Source organism: Barbatula barbatula (assembly GCF_947034865.1).
Source record: "Barbatula barbatula genome assembly, chromosome: 19".
Lineage (NCBI taxonomy): Eukaryota > Metazoa > Chordata > Actinopteri > Cypriniformes > Nemacheilidae > Barbatula > Barbatula barbatula.
This window is the reverse complement of record NC_136782.1, coordinates 8,158,602-8,177,356: the sequence shown is the minus strand read 5'-3', so window position 1 is coordinate 8,177,356 and position 18,755 is coordinate 8,158,602. Positions and strand designations below refer to the sequence as shown.

At 37.6% G+C, this 18,755-nt stretch overlaps 1 protein-coding gene across 3 annotated transcripts; it reads left to right on the top strand.

The window, feature by feature from the left end:
- The first annotated feature begins 4,770 nt into the window (after positions 1–4,770).
- slc7a1b (solute carrier family 7 member 1b) lies at positions 4,771–17,261 on the top strand. 3 transcript variants are annotated; one of them, XM_079481219.1, is made up of 14 exons: positions 4,771–4,839; positions 5,096–5,150; positions 8,467–8,491; positions 8,560–8,907; positions 8,985–9,143; positions 9,233–9,398; positions 10,596–10,729; positions 11,154–11,376; positions 11,766–11,905; positions 13,124–13,226; positions 14,126–14,334; positions 14,500–14,651; positions 14,862–14,970; positions 16,063–17,261. In XM_079481219.1, the coding sequence occupies exons 4-14, from the start codon at positions 8,772–8,774 to the stop codon at positions 16,236–16,238; spliced, it is 1,707 nt and encodes a 568-aa protein (XP_079337345.1). In that variant the 5' UTR covers positions 4,771–4,839; positions 5,096–5,150; positions 8,467–8,491; positions 8,560–8,771; the 3' UTR covers positions 16,239–17,261. The 3 variants fall into 3 exon arrangements, with proteins under 3 accessions (XP_079337345.1, XP_079337343.1, XP_079337344.1); XM_079481217.1 differs by lacking the exon at positions 4,771–4,839 and adding an exon at positions 4,942–4,991; XM_079481218.1 differs by lacking the exon at positions 4,771–4,839 and adding an exon at positions 4,948–5,013.
- Positions 17,262–18,755: the final 1,494 nt, after the last annotated feature.

The window sequence follows — 18,755 nt, the reverse complement described above, 5'->3', positions numbered from 1 at the left end:
TTTACTTGCTTTTACCTTCTGGAAAACACTGCATTAGCACTAAACTGCTTTCAAAGTGTTTGTTCTCTGAGTGCTGCTTTCTTCCTAAAGTGACTTACAGTAAAATGCACAAATTACATTAATGGCAGTTACCATAATAGTCAGGAGAGAACACGTACACACTTTCTAAACTGTGCCTCAAAAACCACAGACTATATTTGCCAATGTTTGTGTATAAGAGGATTGGCTGATACTGGAAGGTGATATGTTTTGTGCTTTTTTCCGATTATACTCCTCTTTTTTATGTAAAGAACATTAAACTGTTTACGACTACATATTTAAACTTTTAAATGCTTTGGGAACTTTACAAAACAACAGACGAAAAGTATATATAAATGTAATCAGCATGTTTATAAGATTATCTGATGATGCCGTTTATACAGTAGCCTAAATACAGTATAGTATATCGTTTTGTATGGTGTAATTATTGTTGATATAATAATTTCATTGTTCTTTATTATACATTTTAAACAACAAAATGACTTACTGATCTAGGGCAGTTATGTTTTTATCATAATGCACTATAAATGCATCTTCCAGATCACATACCTAACGAACATCCTTTAAAATACCATTGTTTTCTGCAAACAAAAATGAAAGTCATACAGGACTGGAATGATATGATGTGGGTGATTCGAATTATTTTCATTTATCAACTTTGGGCCAGACGCGCGTGCCTGGCCAAAAGTTACATTTCCGCTTATGTTTGGTTATTTACTTATTTACAATTTATTTTATATTGTATTGTGTGTGTGTGTGTGTGTATATATATGTCCAATGTGTAATGTAATATATCCCTTATAAATAAATGTATTTTAAATATATCCATTTTCATTTTTTTATTTGACTCTGTTATCTAAAAGGCCATGGCTTTCCAAATGTTTAAAGAGGTGGAAACGGCCTATCCTGAAAGGCTAATTGTCATTTGGAGAAAAGCCTTTCAATACTAAACTGTAAGAGGAGACTGAGGATCAAAAATAAATTTTTAAGGTATACAGTTAGAGAAAAACCTCTTAAGTTTTCATGTATTTATATGTTAATGGATTTAAATATGTGAATAGTATGCCATAGTTACAATTGGGTGTCACAAATAATAAAACCTGCCAGCCTGAGAATCAAACTTGCAATCTTTGAGTTTTAAGTCTGGCTCTTGGCCCATTAAGCCACAGCTATCTTTGACCCAACGCATCAAATATCGCGTAATAAGTGGATAAGAGTAATGAAATGCAATTGCTCGGCAGTTGATATACTTCACTATTAACATCCTTTAACTGTTGGAAATTGTAAGTTGTGCATATTCATCCAGTGTAATTTGGATATGTTTTAATAAACCTAGTTCAAAGTATACAGTATTCAATATAAATACATAAAGTGTAACAAAAACAGATTACAAGGTTAAATAATAAAGTTAATAATAACAAATAGTTGTGAATGCAGAATAGCGATGGGGGCGATCGGAAATGTCATTGTAAAATTGCTGTAAAAGGATAATATGTTATACGTAATCTGTGCTTCCACGCCCACTTGACGCTCACCAAAAGCGCACGCATGCGCAGACAACCCCTGAAGCTTGGTAACATTTCCCTAAAAGGAATAAACCCTGGAACAAAATCTGCTCCGGAGCAGGTTATATCAGAGAGTAAGTTGCTATGGTTACTTACATTCTCCGTTTTTGGAACCGAAAACTTAACTGGTTATGTCACATAACCAGCTTTCTGGAATACCCCCCTGTTCTCATTCAGCCCGGCACACGTGTCTACTACACTCTTCATTCATCATTTCCACAGCTCGCGCTGTACTGACCTCTAGCGGCCACAACACACGTTTTAACTAAACGTAATATTGTCCAAGAACGCTTTTTTGAGAACACATAGAAATAGAAAATGTTACAAAGTTGAATGAAACATGAATGAAAATGGATGGAACTGAACGTGATCGAATATCTCACATCAGTGACATTGGTTACAGTTGAACGACCTCGTGTGTTTGGGTGTTGGCACACAGACGGATGTTCAGAGACACTCCACCCATGATCATGGTCGAGTCCCAAATCGCATACTCAATGAGTAGGTACTCCATTTCAGTAGATACGTACTGTTTTCCCTGAATGGGTGTAGTATGAAGGTCCGCCATTTTGATTATCTTCTTTTTCTTTTTAATGGCGGGGAGCAAATTACGTTTGTGGCGCATATGCGCCACCTACTGTACTGGAGTGTACATGGGTCAGAGATGAAGCATGCGACGTAATAACAAGCACAACCATTTAAGTTATGAGAGACAGGTGTATTAACATCAGTAATGCTAACTTTACCTTCCATGAGTTTTCCCACTGCTGGAGAGCACTGCTGATTTTATTGTCAAGGAATATAATTAGACTATAATTGCATGTCAATTAATTGTACCCTAGAAATGCATTGCTAGCCCCTACCTACGCTTGTGCACAATATTATTGATAAGTGCTCAATACTTTTTTCCTGAAAATTGTATATTGTATTAAAAATAGGCTACTAAATGTAATTTTATTGCCAAATGCCATCTATGCATTAATACAGACTAAAAAAATGTGAATGCATACGTTTTCAGTGAAGCAATGACATAATGCATGAAGTCATGTAATATGTTTTATTTACAGACACATACAAAATACCTAAATTTGATGTAAGAAAATAAATGAATTTAATAATTATTAATACATATAAAAGTAAACATCACTTAAATCAAAACTTTATCAAAACTTTATCATGACAAATTATCCTGTATCTACAAGCATTGAACCCCACATCCTCGCAGCTGACCACCGTCGCCATCTTAGTCCCTGTAACAGTCAAACAAGATTTATTGATCTTAAATTTTCATGAATTCATCAACAGTACTAATGGACCAAAGAAATAAATACATTGTTTAGTTACTTAAGTAAATTTGTTTATTTACATGACGTATATGTATGTATGCAAGCAGTACTGAACAATGTATATTAACATTACTGTGATGTTTATTTCATGTTGTGATAAGCTCATTTGCAATACATATCGAGAAAAGGACAGGTCACGTGTTACACGGACATTAAAAAGCGTCTTTAACTTGCGTATGGTTTTAATATGTGTAACGTTAAGACGCGTGTGTGCGTGGAACGCCCCTTTAAGCAAGGCATATTAAAACACTGCATTTCCACAGCAGAATCACAATTATATTTTAATATGTAGCATCTTACAGGTAAACTTTACGCTGCAGCACTTTAACATATAGACTGCAACGCAAAGAAACGCTTTGCTGGTTAGTAGTAATACTCACTTTTGAAAGCACCTGCCTCGACTTTCTCCGCTGTGCGCCTGGATCGCTTATTGCTCCCTGAATTGGATAAAAGCGTCTGCCAAATGAATAAATGTAAATGTATGTTCACGACCATGTTCTGAAGCACCTAGCGACAGATACTCGGGATACTTGTCTATCCCATGAGCCCACGGGGCAGGACAAGTATCCCAAGTATCTGTCGCTACTAGGTGCTTTAGAACATGGTCGTAACCACTAAGTCAGGGGTGTCAAACTCATTTTAGGGTAAGGGCCGGATGGAGAGAAAAGTGACAATGTGCGGGCCGAATCACCTTTTTTAAACCATATTGCACCAAATTACAAATAAATTAGCAAAAAAACTAGAAAGACACACTGTTCTGTAAAAGGTGCATTTAATAAATCCTCAGAACGGTTCAATAACACTCTTATTCCTCTTTGAAAAAACTATTTTGTTTAGGTAAAGGCAATCAAAACCCTTTCCTTTGAATATGAATATTTTTTGTCAGATACTTTTTAAACTAGTAATGACAAAAATGCAACAGACTCTATTTGTGTACAGACGGTCACATTAAATATGAACCATACAAGCTATACAATATAATTCACTAATAGGAAAAACTGCCTTAACATATTTAACAATTAGTACAGTAGTACAACTTCACTTTGGATATGAACATTAAATATATACTAGAAATTCCCTTTAACAACAAAAGATCTAGATCGCATCTGCATTATGATTTTAATTCCTGACATCTCTTTTCTTCAACCACATCAATCTCATGATGTCATTTAGCTGTCTGTTTGTGAGTCGAGAGCGCAGGTTGGACTTAATGTTAATGTTCATTACCGATTCTTGATGAATTCTCCCTCTGAAAACGGCTTTGATCCCGCTGCGATTTCGTTGGTAATCAAATAGCGTTACAGCTTCATCAGTCTCTGTTCTTTTTGTGATCATTGACTGCTTTTTTCCGAGGCTAAAGTTAAATTATTGACTTTTCGAAGTTGTCCAGTGTATTTATCATATTTCTCTGCGTGTGTGCCGTTTAATATTCTACTCGTTTTGCACAGCCACGGCTTGAGCAGATTAAACATACCGGCCTACCGTTGAACTCTCAGAAGAAATACATCTTCTTCCGTCAGTTTTCTTTATTTGGACATTTTAAAATCACTAGTCCTTGCCGCACAACTTAGCCGACTTTGTTTTCGAAATGTAGGCGGCGCTTTGGAATGCGCATGCTTGTTAGGGGTTCCGGCAGAAGCCCAATTAAATGATCAATGATAAAATAAAAAATTTAATCAAACAAAACATAATATGGCAGCGAAAACCTGATTGTATTAATAAACTTTAAATTAATTAAAATAATAATAAACTTTTATTTCATATTTGTATTATTTTTCAAATCTTCCCTCGGGCCGTATGTTTGACACCCCTGCACTAAGCCATCCAGGAATTTCTCACGAATACGAGGATTAGGCCACACTACTGTGTTTTCTCATACTATATAGTAGGTAAGTAGACGTATTCGGACGCAACAGAAGTATACGCACGTGCAAATCTCGCGAGAAATTCTAGCCTACTATTTTATGAAGGCCGGGTTTCGTATATTTCCTAGTATATAGTATGGTAGTATGCGATTTCGGACTCATCCCATTCGTCAAGGGTGGGTTCACGAGCATGTGGAGGTAGTATTTTATCGTAGTGCCAGGAAGAAGAGTAAAATCCACTGTTAAGTGATTTTATGTTTAACATTTGCCTCGTTTAAAGGTGCCAGATTCGAGTTGGCGGAGAAAATTACTCAAAACCTGGAGATCCTGACGAGGTAAGAAGCACGTTCATTTAAACGGTGTTTTAATTGTTTGTCTATGCGTGCGTGTCATGATATAAACAACATTGGTTTATTTGGTAACGCTTTAGTGGTTTTTCTAATAATGTGTACAGTAGTGTTCGGTGCACATGGTCTGTCTGCCTTGTCCTCCATTCAAAGGCTGATGCAACACTTTTGGTTGCCTTGGATGTGATAACAATGAGTTTTCCCCTCTCTGCGCGGTGTAGGTTTAACGTTTTAATTTTTGATAAATTTTAATACACGTACAGCGACGGTAAACTATTTCAGTCTACTTTATTCGAGGTATTTTTAAACCTTTGTATTAACTGCAGTGTGTTGACCGCGCGTGCATGTCCTTATATGGATCACCACGCGCTTCATTGTGTTGAAGGATGCAAACTTAAATAAACTCAAACAAAACAAGGAAACTCGATATCGCAAAAGGTTGGATACACGCGAGATGTGAGTTTTGCACGGCTTTTATGAATGAGTGCTTGTGGTATTCGCGGATTTCTAGCTAATGTTTGGTCTCATCATTATTTTGAACGAGAGATTCAATTGAACCCGTTGGCATTTATGATTCATTGACTTTGTGGAAGCTTTCTATGTTGAAAACGTACACGCACAGAGATGTACCGTTAATGTAAATCATCAGTAAAATAACCGAGTTTAGCGTTTTGTTGAAAAGTTTGAAAACTGTCGTACACTGACGATTCAAGAGTTAAGATGTACGGTAATAACAATATGAAACATTTTCATTAGAAACAAATACTCTATCTTTAATTAAAAAAGCAATATGGTAAATCTGGTAAAACACTGTAACTCAGACTTGTGTGTTGTGATATTACTGTTGGACCCAGTGTAGTTGGCACCTCGTCATGTTTTATATTTAGGGTGCTTTAGCACCTTTAGTTCGGTTAATTTGGTCCGGACCAATGGCAAAAAAAATGATACATTAGCCAGGGGCGATTTTAGGGTCAGAGCTTTAGGGGTGCTGAGCACCCAATGAGCCCCACTGCAAAGCCCCCCCCCCTTCTTTTCACACAAAAACAAAAAATGTGTCTATTGAAAAATAACTTAATCATTTTAACATTGATTCAACTAACTCCAAAATCCAGATTTTTTTAACACCTTTTTTGCAGAACAGAACTCCTTGCATGGCAATCCCTTTAAAGCAAGAACGATAGAACGGAGCTGTTTTAACTAACTAAACCTAAAATACTGAATGAGTGGTCGCTAACACATACAAACAAGGTTTAAGTTCACACAGACAGACCCCTGTAACAAACACAAAACCTTCTTCACACAGCTTTTCCTGACCCTTAACTCCATATTCCTCCTTCTGTATCAACAGTCATCAGATTGGTTAGATTAGATTTTTATTGTCATTGAACAATGTAACAGGTACTTGGACAACAAAATGTAATTCACCTTCTGTAAGTTATTTACAAATGGCCATCTATATCTGGTCGCACACCAGTCTGAACTTTCATAAGCCAATATAAGTCATCAATAAATAAAAAAAATTAAGAAAAGAAGGTAATGTCCAAAATATCCAGATAATTTACAGAGGTCTTGAAAATACTAAGAAAGTAAAGATATAAAAAATTGAGGGAAATCTTTAAAGTATTTCCCCTGAATCCCCATTTTTGCTCTACTTTGGGAGAGTTAATCTATGTCGCCGCACTTTGAGGCTGGCAAACCTGTCAATGACCCTTTGGGGTTCAATTATTTCAAGCAACTCCTTCTCAATAGACATCACAGCTATAGGTGCTGGAGTCTGCTTTAGCCTGTGGTCCTCCTGAGCCATGTATGGAGCCGACGCAAGGCACTAAAAGACTTTCAGTGAAGGGAACACGAATCTGAACCGTACCAGCATCACTCTTGCGCTTCAGAAAGAATCACTTCCTCTGACACTCTGGTCCAAACGCCAGGGCGATCACGTTTCCATGACGACTGACCAGAAAAGACGCATGTGACGTCATGTTTACGTGTCTCCAGACTGTTAAAATGAGTATCAAATGAACGATAAACTTTAACAACAGAGACACACGTACGCAGTTTAGTTGTTTTTGTTTCACGCGCTAGCAGTTAATAAACAGAACTGAATGCGTCTTGCGGAAGAACATATTAACCGGCGCTACTTCTCTCCGTTTATGACCATGGACGAGTCAACCAGGTCCTGTGCTACTCCACAGCGGCGGCGACCCGCTGGACTAAAATAGTCCGAAAATAAACACTTGTTATAGGTGTACCATGGTGATTCAGGATACTGACTCCAGTACTCACCGATATGGTTTCGCAATCGGAACAACTCTATGTTAAAGGAAAGAAGTGTGAGACAGCTTTGGAGCAACTTAGTTGATTCACAACACTACATAACGTGTTCTCACTCCGCGTGTGTCTCGCGCTGAGCGGTGCAGGTACAGAGGAGGAAGAAAAGAGGATGACACCATTTGCAAAGCGGGGATGTTTCATTTTCACCCTTAACACATACATTTTAATCCAAAAACTACGGAGTATGTTTTGGAAATTATTTAACCTTCTAAAAGACGATTCTTTTTAGAATAACAACATTTCTTACTCCAAGTTTTAGGGGTGCTGAGCTCCTTTTTAGGGGTGCTGAAGCACCCCTAAAAAGGGGCTAGCTTCGCCCATGACATTAGCTACGTTTACATGGACTAACGTAATCCGATTTAAAGTCCAATCCGAAAGAAAACGCTCCCTATAAACGCCTCAATCAGGCCATGTTTACACAATGAAAATCGGAAATTTTTCTTTTGCATTTTTGACAAGGTTTCACGTACACACGACAACGTTATCATAACAATCCGCGTTTACACAGATAAAATGACTACAATACAGAGCGCTGCATTTCTCCTCATTTACAGTAAAGAGAAGCGTGCGCACATGTGCTTTTAAAAAGCACTGATGGAAACATGTTGTCCTGGCCAATACATGAATGCAGTGCTATGTGCAAGTGAATGGGCACTGGGTCTGTCAGTCACTAATATTTTGGCCTTGCATCATATTTTGTTACGCTAAGAACAAATAATACAGTCATATAAGTCCTGTGACCCTACGTTCATTGCCTCACCCTCTGTACATCCTTAGTAAGTTCGTTGTTTTGTTTGAGCAAGAAACAAGTATAAATATTTCATCGACAGGATGACACAAATATTGTTAATGCTTTTGACAATGCAAAGATTACGAAAGTAGTTATCACACTTTTTGTTTTGATGATGTCAAGGAGAACTTTAATGGAATGTAAACAAATAACTAACGCTATCACTCTTTGTATTTTCTTTAGATCGTTGGCCCTGCTGTTTGTGAGAGTGAGTGTGTTTGTGTGTGTGTGAGAGAGTGTAAAAAGAAGTCAACATGGTTCTTGCCCACCTCAAAGGATTCGGTAAGAAGCTCCTGAGGGTGAAGGTCGTGGACTGCAGCACAGAAGAGTCCCGGCTCTCTCGATGTCTCAACACCTTTGACCTGGTGGCCCTCGGTGTGGGCAGTACGTTGGGCGCAGGTGTGTACGTGCTGGCCGGAGCGGTTGCAAGAGAAAATGCCGGGCCAGCTATCGTCCTGTCCTTCCTCATTGCGGCGCTGGCGTCGGTCATGGCCGGACTGTGTTACGCTGAGTTTGGAGCTCGTGTACCGAGGACGGGCTCGGCGTATCTGTACAGCTACGTGACGGTGGGGGAGCTGTGGGCCTTCATCACTGGCTGGAACCTCATCCTCTCTTACATCATAGGTAAGATTGTTTTCAGACATTGTACTTGTACACCAAAATTATGATCGTGGTCAAGTCTGTACCTGACCCCTTCACAGGAACGTCCAGTGTGGCTCGGGCGTGGAGCGCAACCTTTGATGAGCTCATTGGGAAACACATTGAAAACTTCTGCAGGCTTCACATGAGCATGAAGGCACCGGGAGTGCTCGCAGAGTATCCCGACATGTTCGCTGTCCTCATCATTCTCATTCTAACAGGTAAGCCAATGAATCATACATCATAATAATGATGATGTCAAGCATCTGGACGTATGATCTGATGTTTGGCTCTTGTATGTGTTTTACAGGTCTGTTGGCATTTGGAGTAAAGGAGTCTGCTATGGTCAATAAAGTGTTCACCTGCATCAATGTTCTTGTCCTGATGTTTGTGGTGGTATCGGGCTTGATCAAAGGAACCCTCAATAACTGGAATCTAAAGCCTGAGGAGATCCTCAACCGCACATTGTATATGAAGTAATGAACAGTTTGTGTTTCATTTTGAAAGAATTGCTGTGAAGAATGCTTTCAAAAACAGTATAAATACAATATATGTTGAGATATGTGTATGCTTTGTTTCAGAATTTAAAGGTGTCGTGAACTGGCCTTTTTTATTAATATAATTTTATACTCTGCTTATGACAATCGTGTTTTTTTACATTAAAAAAACATAAAAATCAATAGGTAATAGGCTATGTTCTACCCTGGTGTTGAGGCCGTCTCGTTGAGGATTTGGAAGTAAACGGCCACTGCTATGATTGGATAATAGTACTGGTGGACACATACTGTAGGCTACATATAATCAGGCCAGATCAAGCGTTCTCAAATAAAACATTAGTGAAGCATAGTACATGTATTGAATATGTTTTACATAGATTGCTGCGCCACCCTTTTTAATCTCAGTCTCTTTGCAAATCCAGCGTCTACCTGTGCCTTTGTTTACAAAGGAATCCGTGTTGAAATGATGAAGGGTACAGACGCTCAATGCTAGAGCCTGAATGTCTTTAAAAATAAACTTCAACCGCACAATCCTAATATCAAAATCCAAACGAAGGTTATGCTGCGACAGTGTTCTTCCACAACCAGGCACTTTTAAAAAATATTTTGCAACTTTCGACAGCATGTTTGTTGCTTGGTTGCTCTATCCAGTCAGGATGACTTCTTATATAAGAAAAGTTTAAATTAATATCTTAATTCATGACACCTTTTAAAGAGAAATAATCATTAGTCCAGTGTTTAGATTATTGCATGTGCATTATTACCTTGAACTTCCCGAAGCCTATTTCTTCACAGTAAATTAATTGAAAAGAGCTTGAATATTTTTATGCCACCTTTTCTTCATTTGTCTTATCTACTGGAAAAAAGTAATATTTGTTAATGCGCTTTATAGACAAATAACAAACAACCCTTGAGTACGGTAGTTATAATTAAATTAAATAGAAATATACAATAAGTTGTAATATTATAACCGAACTCAGACCGAAAGTTAACTTCGGGCCACCGGGTGTTTTCGATGAAACCATCTATAAAATGTGCTTTAGGTTCTGAAGAAAATGCTTCTTTAATCCTAATATTTTAAATCTTGATGCTTCAAAAACATTGGACTGGTTTTCTCAAGAAAACATGACTGTATAGGACAGTTTTTCTGTTATGTGATAATTGTTTGTTCATCAGTTCTTCAGAGTTGTTTCCGTCTGGAGAGAGTTTGGGTACTGGTGGTTTCATGCCCTTTGGATTATCTGGTGTTCTGTCTGGTGCTGCGACCTGTTTCTACGCTTTTGTTGGCTTCGATTGTATTGCCACCACAGGTTAGTTTCTCACTCTGATCTTGAATTTATATTTAAATTCTTAAACGCTAAAAGATGAAAGCAACATTTGTTTCATTGATCTCAATGACTATGAACGATCATTTTAACAAAATCCAGAAGATTCAATCAACCTCTTCTATACAGTCAAAATACTAATTTTAAGGAATTCAGTAAGATCTGTTATATCATTCATCATTAAAATGAGTACTGTATATTCTGTTAAAACTAAACTGTAATGTAATTCTCAAGCAAATGAATGTAAAAAATATGTATTTCTTCTTAAGACTATTGAGCTGGACGGTATTAACCGCACACAAGAACAAACAAAAATATATAATAATAATTATATTTATGTTCATTGCTTATGTTTTAGTTGCTCTGTCTGCCTGTCTTCGTTTCTCATTTTCTGTTTACTGTTTTTCAGGAGAGGAGGTGAAGAACCCACAGCGGGCGATACCCATCGGCATCGTTGCGTCACTGCTTATCTGTTTTGTTGCTTACTTTGGCGTTTCAGCCGCCCTCACAATGATGATGCCGTACTACTTGCTTGATAAGAACAGTCCTCTGCCTGTGGCATTTAAATATGTAGGCTGGGAAGGTGCAACGTATGCGGTAGCTGTTGGCTCTCTGTGTGCTTTGTCCACAAGGTAAGTGTTTGTATAAATCGCTATTTTATTATACAGCTATCCGTCACGTCCCCACACAGAATCATAAACAAAGACAACTGGGTTTCTCCATAAAAAAACATAGTCATAGCCCCGCCCCAATCTTGCACCTTTTTATCCAAAGCAACTTACCAAGAGTTCGGGGAGCAATAAGCGAAATGTCTTCGAAAGAGAAGTAGTACCATAAGTGCTAATACAAAGTTACTAGTTTCAACAAAAGCTAGACCACTACCTGTTGAGAGAAGAGGGAGAAACACAACTCTTAAAGCAGAGTACTGGGGTCACGACTGAAGCAGCAACTCAAGCAGACATTAAATGTGTTTTATTTTTTACAAACGCTGTTTGATGTGTCTCTCTCTCTTCTGATATAGTTTGTTGGGCTCCATGTTTCCAATGCCCCGGGTAATATGGGCCATGGCAGAAGATGGGCTTCTCTTCAAGTTTTTGGCCAACATCAGTGAAAGATCCAAAACCCCTGTAAGGGCCACCATCACCTCTGGCCTAGTTGCAGGTGAGGACAGAAATGTAATTCCTTTTCACTAGGGCTGTTCAACATGTTTGTCTGTGTACTGTGAATATTCTTTTTGTATTTATAAACACATACATGTATATATTTAAGAAAAATATGAAAAGGGAGGAGATAGATAATATAGACATTCGATATAAATTGATACATGCATACACGCTACTAAATTAATGCATGTATGCGAGTGTATGTGTTTGTAAATACAAAATCAATCTGCACCGTGCACAATTGTATATTATGTAAACACAAACTCTTATTCTGGATGCCCTTAATCGTTTTAACAGCCCTCTCAGAAATATGATAAACATTTACTTAAAGGGATACTTCACCCCAAAAATGTAATTCTGTCATTTTGTCACATTCGAGTTTTTCAGATGTCTTTGTTCTCATGAACACAGAGAAAGATATTTGGAACAATGCTTATAACCAAACAGAACTCAACACCCATTGACTCCTATAGTACATTCTTCAAAATGTCTTCTTTTGTGTTCAACAGATTCAATATTATAAAGTAATTTTTCCTACTATGGGAGTCAATGGGTGATGAGATCTGTCTGGTTATAAGCATTATTCGAAATATCTTTCTCTGTGTTCATCAGAACAAAGACATTTATACAGATTTTTAAGGTGCCTGTAGGTGAGTAAATGATGACATAATTTTCATTTTTGGTTTAAGTATTCCTTTTATGCATTTCAAAAATGTCAATTATGATGTAATTCAAATTCTATTATAGGCAAGTCTGCTTACTCTGCGTCCATATTCATAATGTCACAAGACAGTCATACATATTTATAAACCACAGATTTTTTTGATTATTCAATTATTATTTTCTGGTTTTGCAGTTTATTTAATTCAAGTCACTTTTATTATCATATCGTTTGCAAACAGGAGTACAAGAAGTGAAAATCTTGTTAGTGCAATAAATACAATATTCATAATATTATACATTGTGTATAATACAAAATAGCAATATGGAGTCTCAGTTATGCCTGCCTGTCCTGGTTATAATGCTGCCGTACAGTTTCCCTTACAGGAGCAGTGATCATAATTAGCAGCATGGGTTCTTTTTGTCATGGATGCTTTCCTCGCTGCGTTAGTTTGGGTTCAGATCCAGTGATTCCACTACCCTTTTTATGGCTCTGCAATGATATATTTGACATGCTAAAAGATTGTCCAGCATTAAAAACCTGTTCTCTCAACAGCTGTGATGGCATTCCTGTTTGACTTGAAGGATCTGGTTGATCTCATGTCTATTGGCACTCTTTTGGCATACACGCTAGTAGCAGCATGTGTATTGGTTTTGAGGTACGTCATGTGATGCTCTTTTCATTGTGAATTTTATGGACGATAAGGTTTGACAGTATCTGGGTACTAGGTACGTAAATGTATATTATGGTGTGACAGCTAAAATTTAGAAAACAAACTAACAATGAAGATGAATCTCTCGTGTGCTATTTTATATTATAAATAATATTTTCATTCCGCGGTCACACGCGGTTTTCATTCCCTCCATTGACTTCCCTTCATTCGAATGCGACAGACCGGAAGCGCAAGCTGGTCCAACAATATTTTGTTGCGTAGCAAGTTTGGTGAACTCTGACCTGCGAATTTGCATCACGTGAGTGCGTGAGACCAGCAGAAGATCAAAACGTCACAGTGTGACACCTCTGTACAGAAATGTGAAAAATAGAGGAATCGCGCCGGCCATTTTCTTAACACCGTCCGAACGATCTTCGCATGTTCAAAGTAAAGTCCGACTGCGCTTTACCTTTAAGCAGCTTCGTGAGGTCTGACCCTGAGGTACTTTTTAAACATTGATGAAGTTCAGTGTTGTAGAAACAATTGAGTTAAAACATGTTTTCTAATAAAAACAAGTTAATATGTTGGCACGACATTTTGTCTATTAATATATGTAAACATGCAAGAATACACCTTGCACCTTTTGATGAAAATAGAGTGACTAAACTTTTGAATGCTAGTGTGGGTTTTCAAATTTAAACAATTCTCTAACTATCGCACAAAGTCAAAAGCTTCAGGTGCTATTTTATTAGTATGTTTTTGATTAAATAAATAATGCTCTCAATTCAAGACTGTTGGTGAAACTTGCTTGCTTAATGTGACCGGTCTTAACATTTCTTAACCTAAAATGCAAATCTAGTTTTATATGAAACATTGTAAATATCAACCGTTGCTTTCTTTTTCAGGTACCAACCAGAGCAGCCTAGTGTGACTGTAGAGTATCAGATAGCAAGCTGTCAGGAGGAAACTGAAGCGGACTCCATTAATGACAGCAGCGCAGACTTCCTGCCTGGATCTCAAGATCTCTGCACTCTGAGAAACATCCTCTGCCCCAAAAACCAAGAACCGTCTCGTCTCTCTGGCCGTATCGTCAACATCTGCACCAGTGTATTAGGTTAGACACTGTACACAACAACATACTTGTATATACTACATGCCAAAAGAGTGATTCTGTCATGGTACTTTGATGTAATATACGCCAGGTGGTCTGCGCAGTGCTGTGTGATGTCAATGTGTTCGCTAATTCATTTCAATTCAATATATGTTTTTTTTTCTGCAGGTGTGCTGGTGTGTGTGTTCTGTGTTGTGGCCGTGCAGGGTGGCTTTCAGATATGGGCTCTTGTTATTCTTGCAGCTCTGCTCGTAATTTGTGTAATCATCACCCTCTTGATATGGCGACAACCAGAGAGCAAGACAAAACTTTCCTTTAAGGTAAACGCAAACCTTCATGCAGAATTTAAAGGCTCTCGTACTGTACCTGTTAGACGTAAAACTTCTCCGTTTGAGTAAACATTCATGCACTGCTTGAACTGGTTTCCAGACTGGTGTGGCTGGTTTGAGTATTCTTTTAAGGGTTTCAGATCAGTTCAAACCAGTTAACCATCTTAGGCTAAGTTTTGTATTTGTATGTGTGTTGCTCAGGTTCCTCTTCTGCCATCCCTCCCCATCCTGAGCATGTTTATTAATGTGTACCTGATGATGCAGCTGGATACAGGCACCTGGATACGTTTCGCCATTTGGATGGCCATAGGTGAGTCTTATTCCTTCTGAATCATCACATGAATAGGCAGGTAACTGACAAAAGACATTGTTACATACAGATGGATAAATTATGGCCATAGTTAACTTAAATTTGTTAAACATTTTCTACGGTTTTCTTTTTTTTTTAACTATAAATCCTTGGCTTTATTTTATAGAAAATACTGTAGGACAGTATTTTTTCGTCTTAAGTGTTTCAGTTACAGGACTTTGATTTTGACAGGTTGTCGGGAAGACGCTTGAGTTTAGTGTGTTTGATGGTAGCTTCACTCAAACAGTAAAATGCTTGTGAAATAAACTCTCAGAGCAACTCTGAGCACAACGACAAGCCCACTTCACACAAACGCGCAGCACTGTCTAATGCCCCTGACAAACTGTATCGCATTTTTGTTACACTGGCTAATTTATTCTTAGCACAGACCAGGTTTTTAGTAGCTCGTGCAAACTGTTTGTCACACTGTACATCCCTGGGCAGCAGAAACTCAAACATGAAAGAAGTACTGTTATACAAGTAATTGTTGTACTGTTTGGCAGGATGCTAATGTGACTGTTATCAAATAGGGATGCACGATATATAATCGGCCATATCAGTGTCGGCCCCATGATGAAATCAGGCCAATATATTAAAGCTAATAAATTACACGACTTAAAGCCTACTGCAGATGGACATCTGAATGCTTTCTGTTTTAAGACCTGTTAGACTTGTGGCTATTAAGATAGTGTTTCTGGTTTGCACTGGAAGAACATCTATAATTTTTTTATTAGAATCTTTAACTAGTGTAAAGAAGGCTTGGTACGTGACGTGTTACCTAAATGTTACCTTGTTTTCTGCATTCAGTGTCTTAAAGTAAAAGCAGTTGTCCACTTTTTTGCCTTATTGTACCAAATAATGTATATCTGCTTCCAACATTAAAGAGTTATTTATTGACCAAAATGTACATATCGGTGCATCCCTAATTTTAAACAATATTTGTCCAGCACTGATTTGCTTACAATGTTATTGTTAAGCGTTACCAACAATGTAGAGAACATTTTATACAAGTACAAATACTTTTTTCAACCTCCCTTTCCTTTGTTTTTTTAGGTTTTGTAATTTATTTTTGCTATGGGATCAGTCACAGTACAGAAGAAGCGTTGAGCAGAAACAGCAGAGAAGAAAACGCCACCTTCAAACCGATAATGACAGATGAACCGGTACCTGAGAAGGAGTCTTTCTTCAGTAAAGGCGTTACAGTCGCGGCAGAGGACAGTGACTCTTGAAAACACCTGACCGATATTAATTTCCTACCGCCTGAAACCAAACAGAGCTGCTATTGAACTTCAATGTTGCTGTAAAAACTATCAATGACCGTTATGTGTTACTAGAGCCAAAGCACATTTGAGCAGCATTACAAGACATACGGACATTTATATTTACCTGACGAATGAATTGCTTTTTTGAAGCAATTAATTGCCTAAACCTATGTGCACTACTCGAACAATCTGTTCTTCCTTTCTGTCTGTTTGGTTTATTTTATCAATTTATTTTTGCATACCTTCATGCTTTTTTATTGACTTTTTTGAAAGGGATCCCTAATATTACACACAATTGTCTTTGTGCTGTGCATTTTTAATGGCAAACCTACAGAATTCTCTCAGGCGTGAGGTCAAAGACAGTAGCCACTTTGGGGCAAAGTTACAAATGGAGGACAGATTATGTGGGATTAAGGTTTATGCACATACAGTCTGAAATTATCGTATGCATTTTTTTGTATTTGTGCTTGTATGCAGGGTGTCTCTAAACTGCCAAAACACATTTAAAAAAGGTTCGAAAACGGAGTAAACGTAACCCAGTCTGAATTTTTCTTATACTTTATTCAGAGGGATTATACCATGCCTTTCTATGGTCACATTGTCTGAAAGTTGACGTTTGTGCACATTGCTTGTCTGTTGGCAGTTTTACGGTTGCAGCTGGTTTTGGGTTTATTATTTTTGCACAGTATTTGGATTTTAAGTTAACTTTATTATTTATCTTAATTCTCATTCTGGATTTGTGGATTTTAAAATACAAAAACAATCCATTCAAAAGCATTTGGTGGTTCTAGTGGATTAACCATAAACTTCAGTATCATATTGACATTATGTTCTTATTATGCATTCAAATGCTTTGCAAAAAGGTTGCGTTGCAGTAAGAATGACATTTTACAGTTTTTTCATGTAAAAATAATTGGTTCTTAGCTAAAGATAAAAATGTAAATTTATTGTAAATATTTGCTGGTGTTGCAATAAATTATTGTTGTTTTTAAAAAAAAAACTTTGTGTATGCAAGCTTCATTTTTATTATAGAATCATTCAATCAAGAATCTCCAATTGCAAAATAAGCAAAGTTTTACATTAAATCAAGAAAATGATTTACTGCATTTTAGTCCTCTGCATTTGTAACAACCTATGATGAAAGTGTCTGTTCTCACGATAATACATAACCTTTATTATTAGACGCCTTGTTGAACTGCTTGATTCTGATTGGTTAGTCGCAACATTTGCAGGTTCATTATTCCCAGACGACAACCCATGTGCAGCAAATCATTTTGACAGGTTTTTTGTCAAATTAAATATAAATATGTCTTTTAATAACATATGATATTATATTTACAAATTATCTAACCACATTGCCTGTTCGTGACATTTGAATGTCGTTTCTAACCTTAAAACTGAAACTATACTGCTTTAATAATGTACAAGCAGCTGGCCGTTATCGAGAAATAAGCCCCTTCAGTGTGATACAAGACCCTCCGCTTCGTGTCCTGACCACATTGTCGGGGCTTTTTTCTGCGATAACAACCAGCTTCCTGTGCATTATCCCTTATTAAATAAGTTACAGTTGTAAGAAGTATGTGAACCATTGCCAATTTCCTTGTTTTCCAAATAAATTGGTGAAGATCAGATCACGTTTCATGACCAAAGTCACAAATATCAGCAAACATGAAATCTCTAAACTGATGAAACGCAAACAATCATGATGTTTCATGTCTTCATTGAGCACACCCATTAAACATACAAAGTGATGGTGGGAAAAGTAAGTCAACCAGTAGGCTATTGGTGTCACTAATGTCAGTTGGAGTCTGGTTTTAGCAAACCAGGTGTCCAATCAATGAAAGGAGAAGAAAGGTGCGGTTTAGGCCTTTAAAATACTGCAATACTTTGTAAGAGGTCTAAGTGATGACAGTATTAAAATGCGGTCTCTGATTATGCTGTTTCGTAATCATATGTGCAACAGAAAAAGGTAGGAAATGTGGAGGCTGTAAGATTTCCATCTATTTATTGCATAATTTGCTATAATTTTTAAGAGTTTATGTTAAGTTTTGGTCTTCGTGTTAGTAGCTAGTACCCTAGTGTTTATTTTCCTATGCTGGACTAGTCAAAAGACCCCCTTGACGAAGCCTAAATGCAACACATTTTGAAAATCTTGTTGTGCTTGAAGCAGTGGCGGAGCTAGGGGGGGACCAGGGGTGGCCGTGGTCATAATCATGGCCACCACACTAATGTTACAGTTTTGAACCATTCAAAAACAATGGGGAGAAAGACAAGAGTGAAGCGGAGGAGAAGGGGGTTGCTGCAGACCGGGAGCATGTAGTGTAGGACATTCTAAATATGTTCTTGCGTGTTCAAAATTGGAGGGAGGCCAGTCAAAGTAAATCTTGAAGTTTATTGATCAGAAGATTCAAAAATACAGCCGGGTTGCCTCAGACAGAATGTCTCACAGAAAACAACAACCCGGAAAACGGTTTTACAACATAT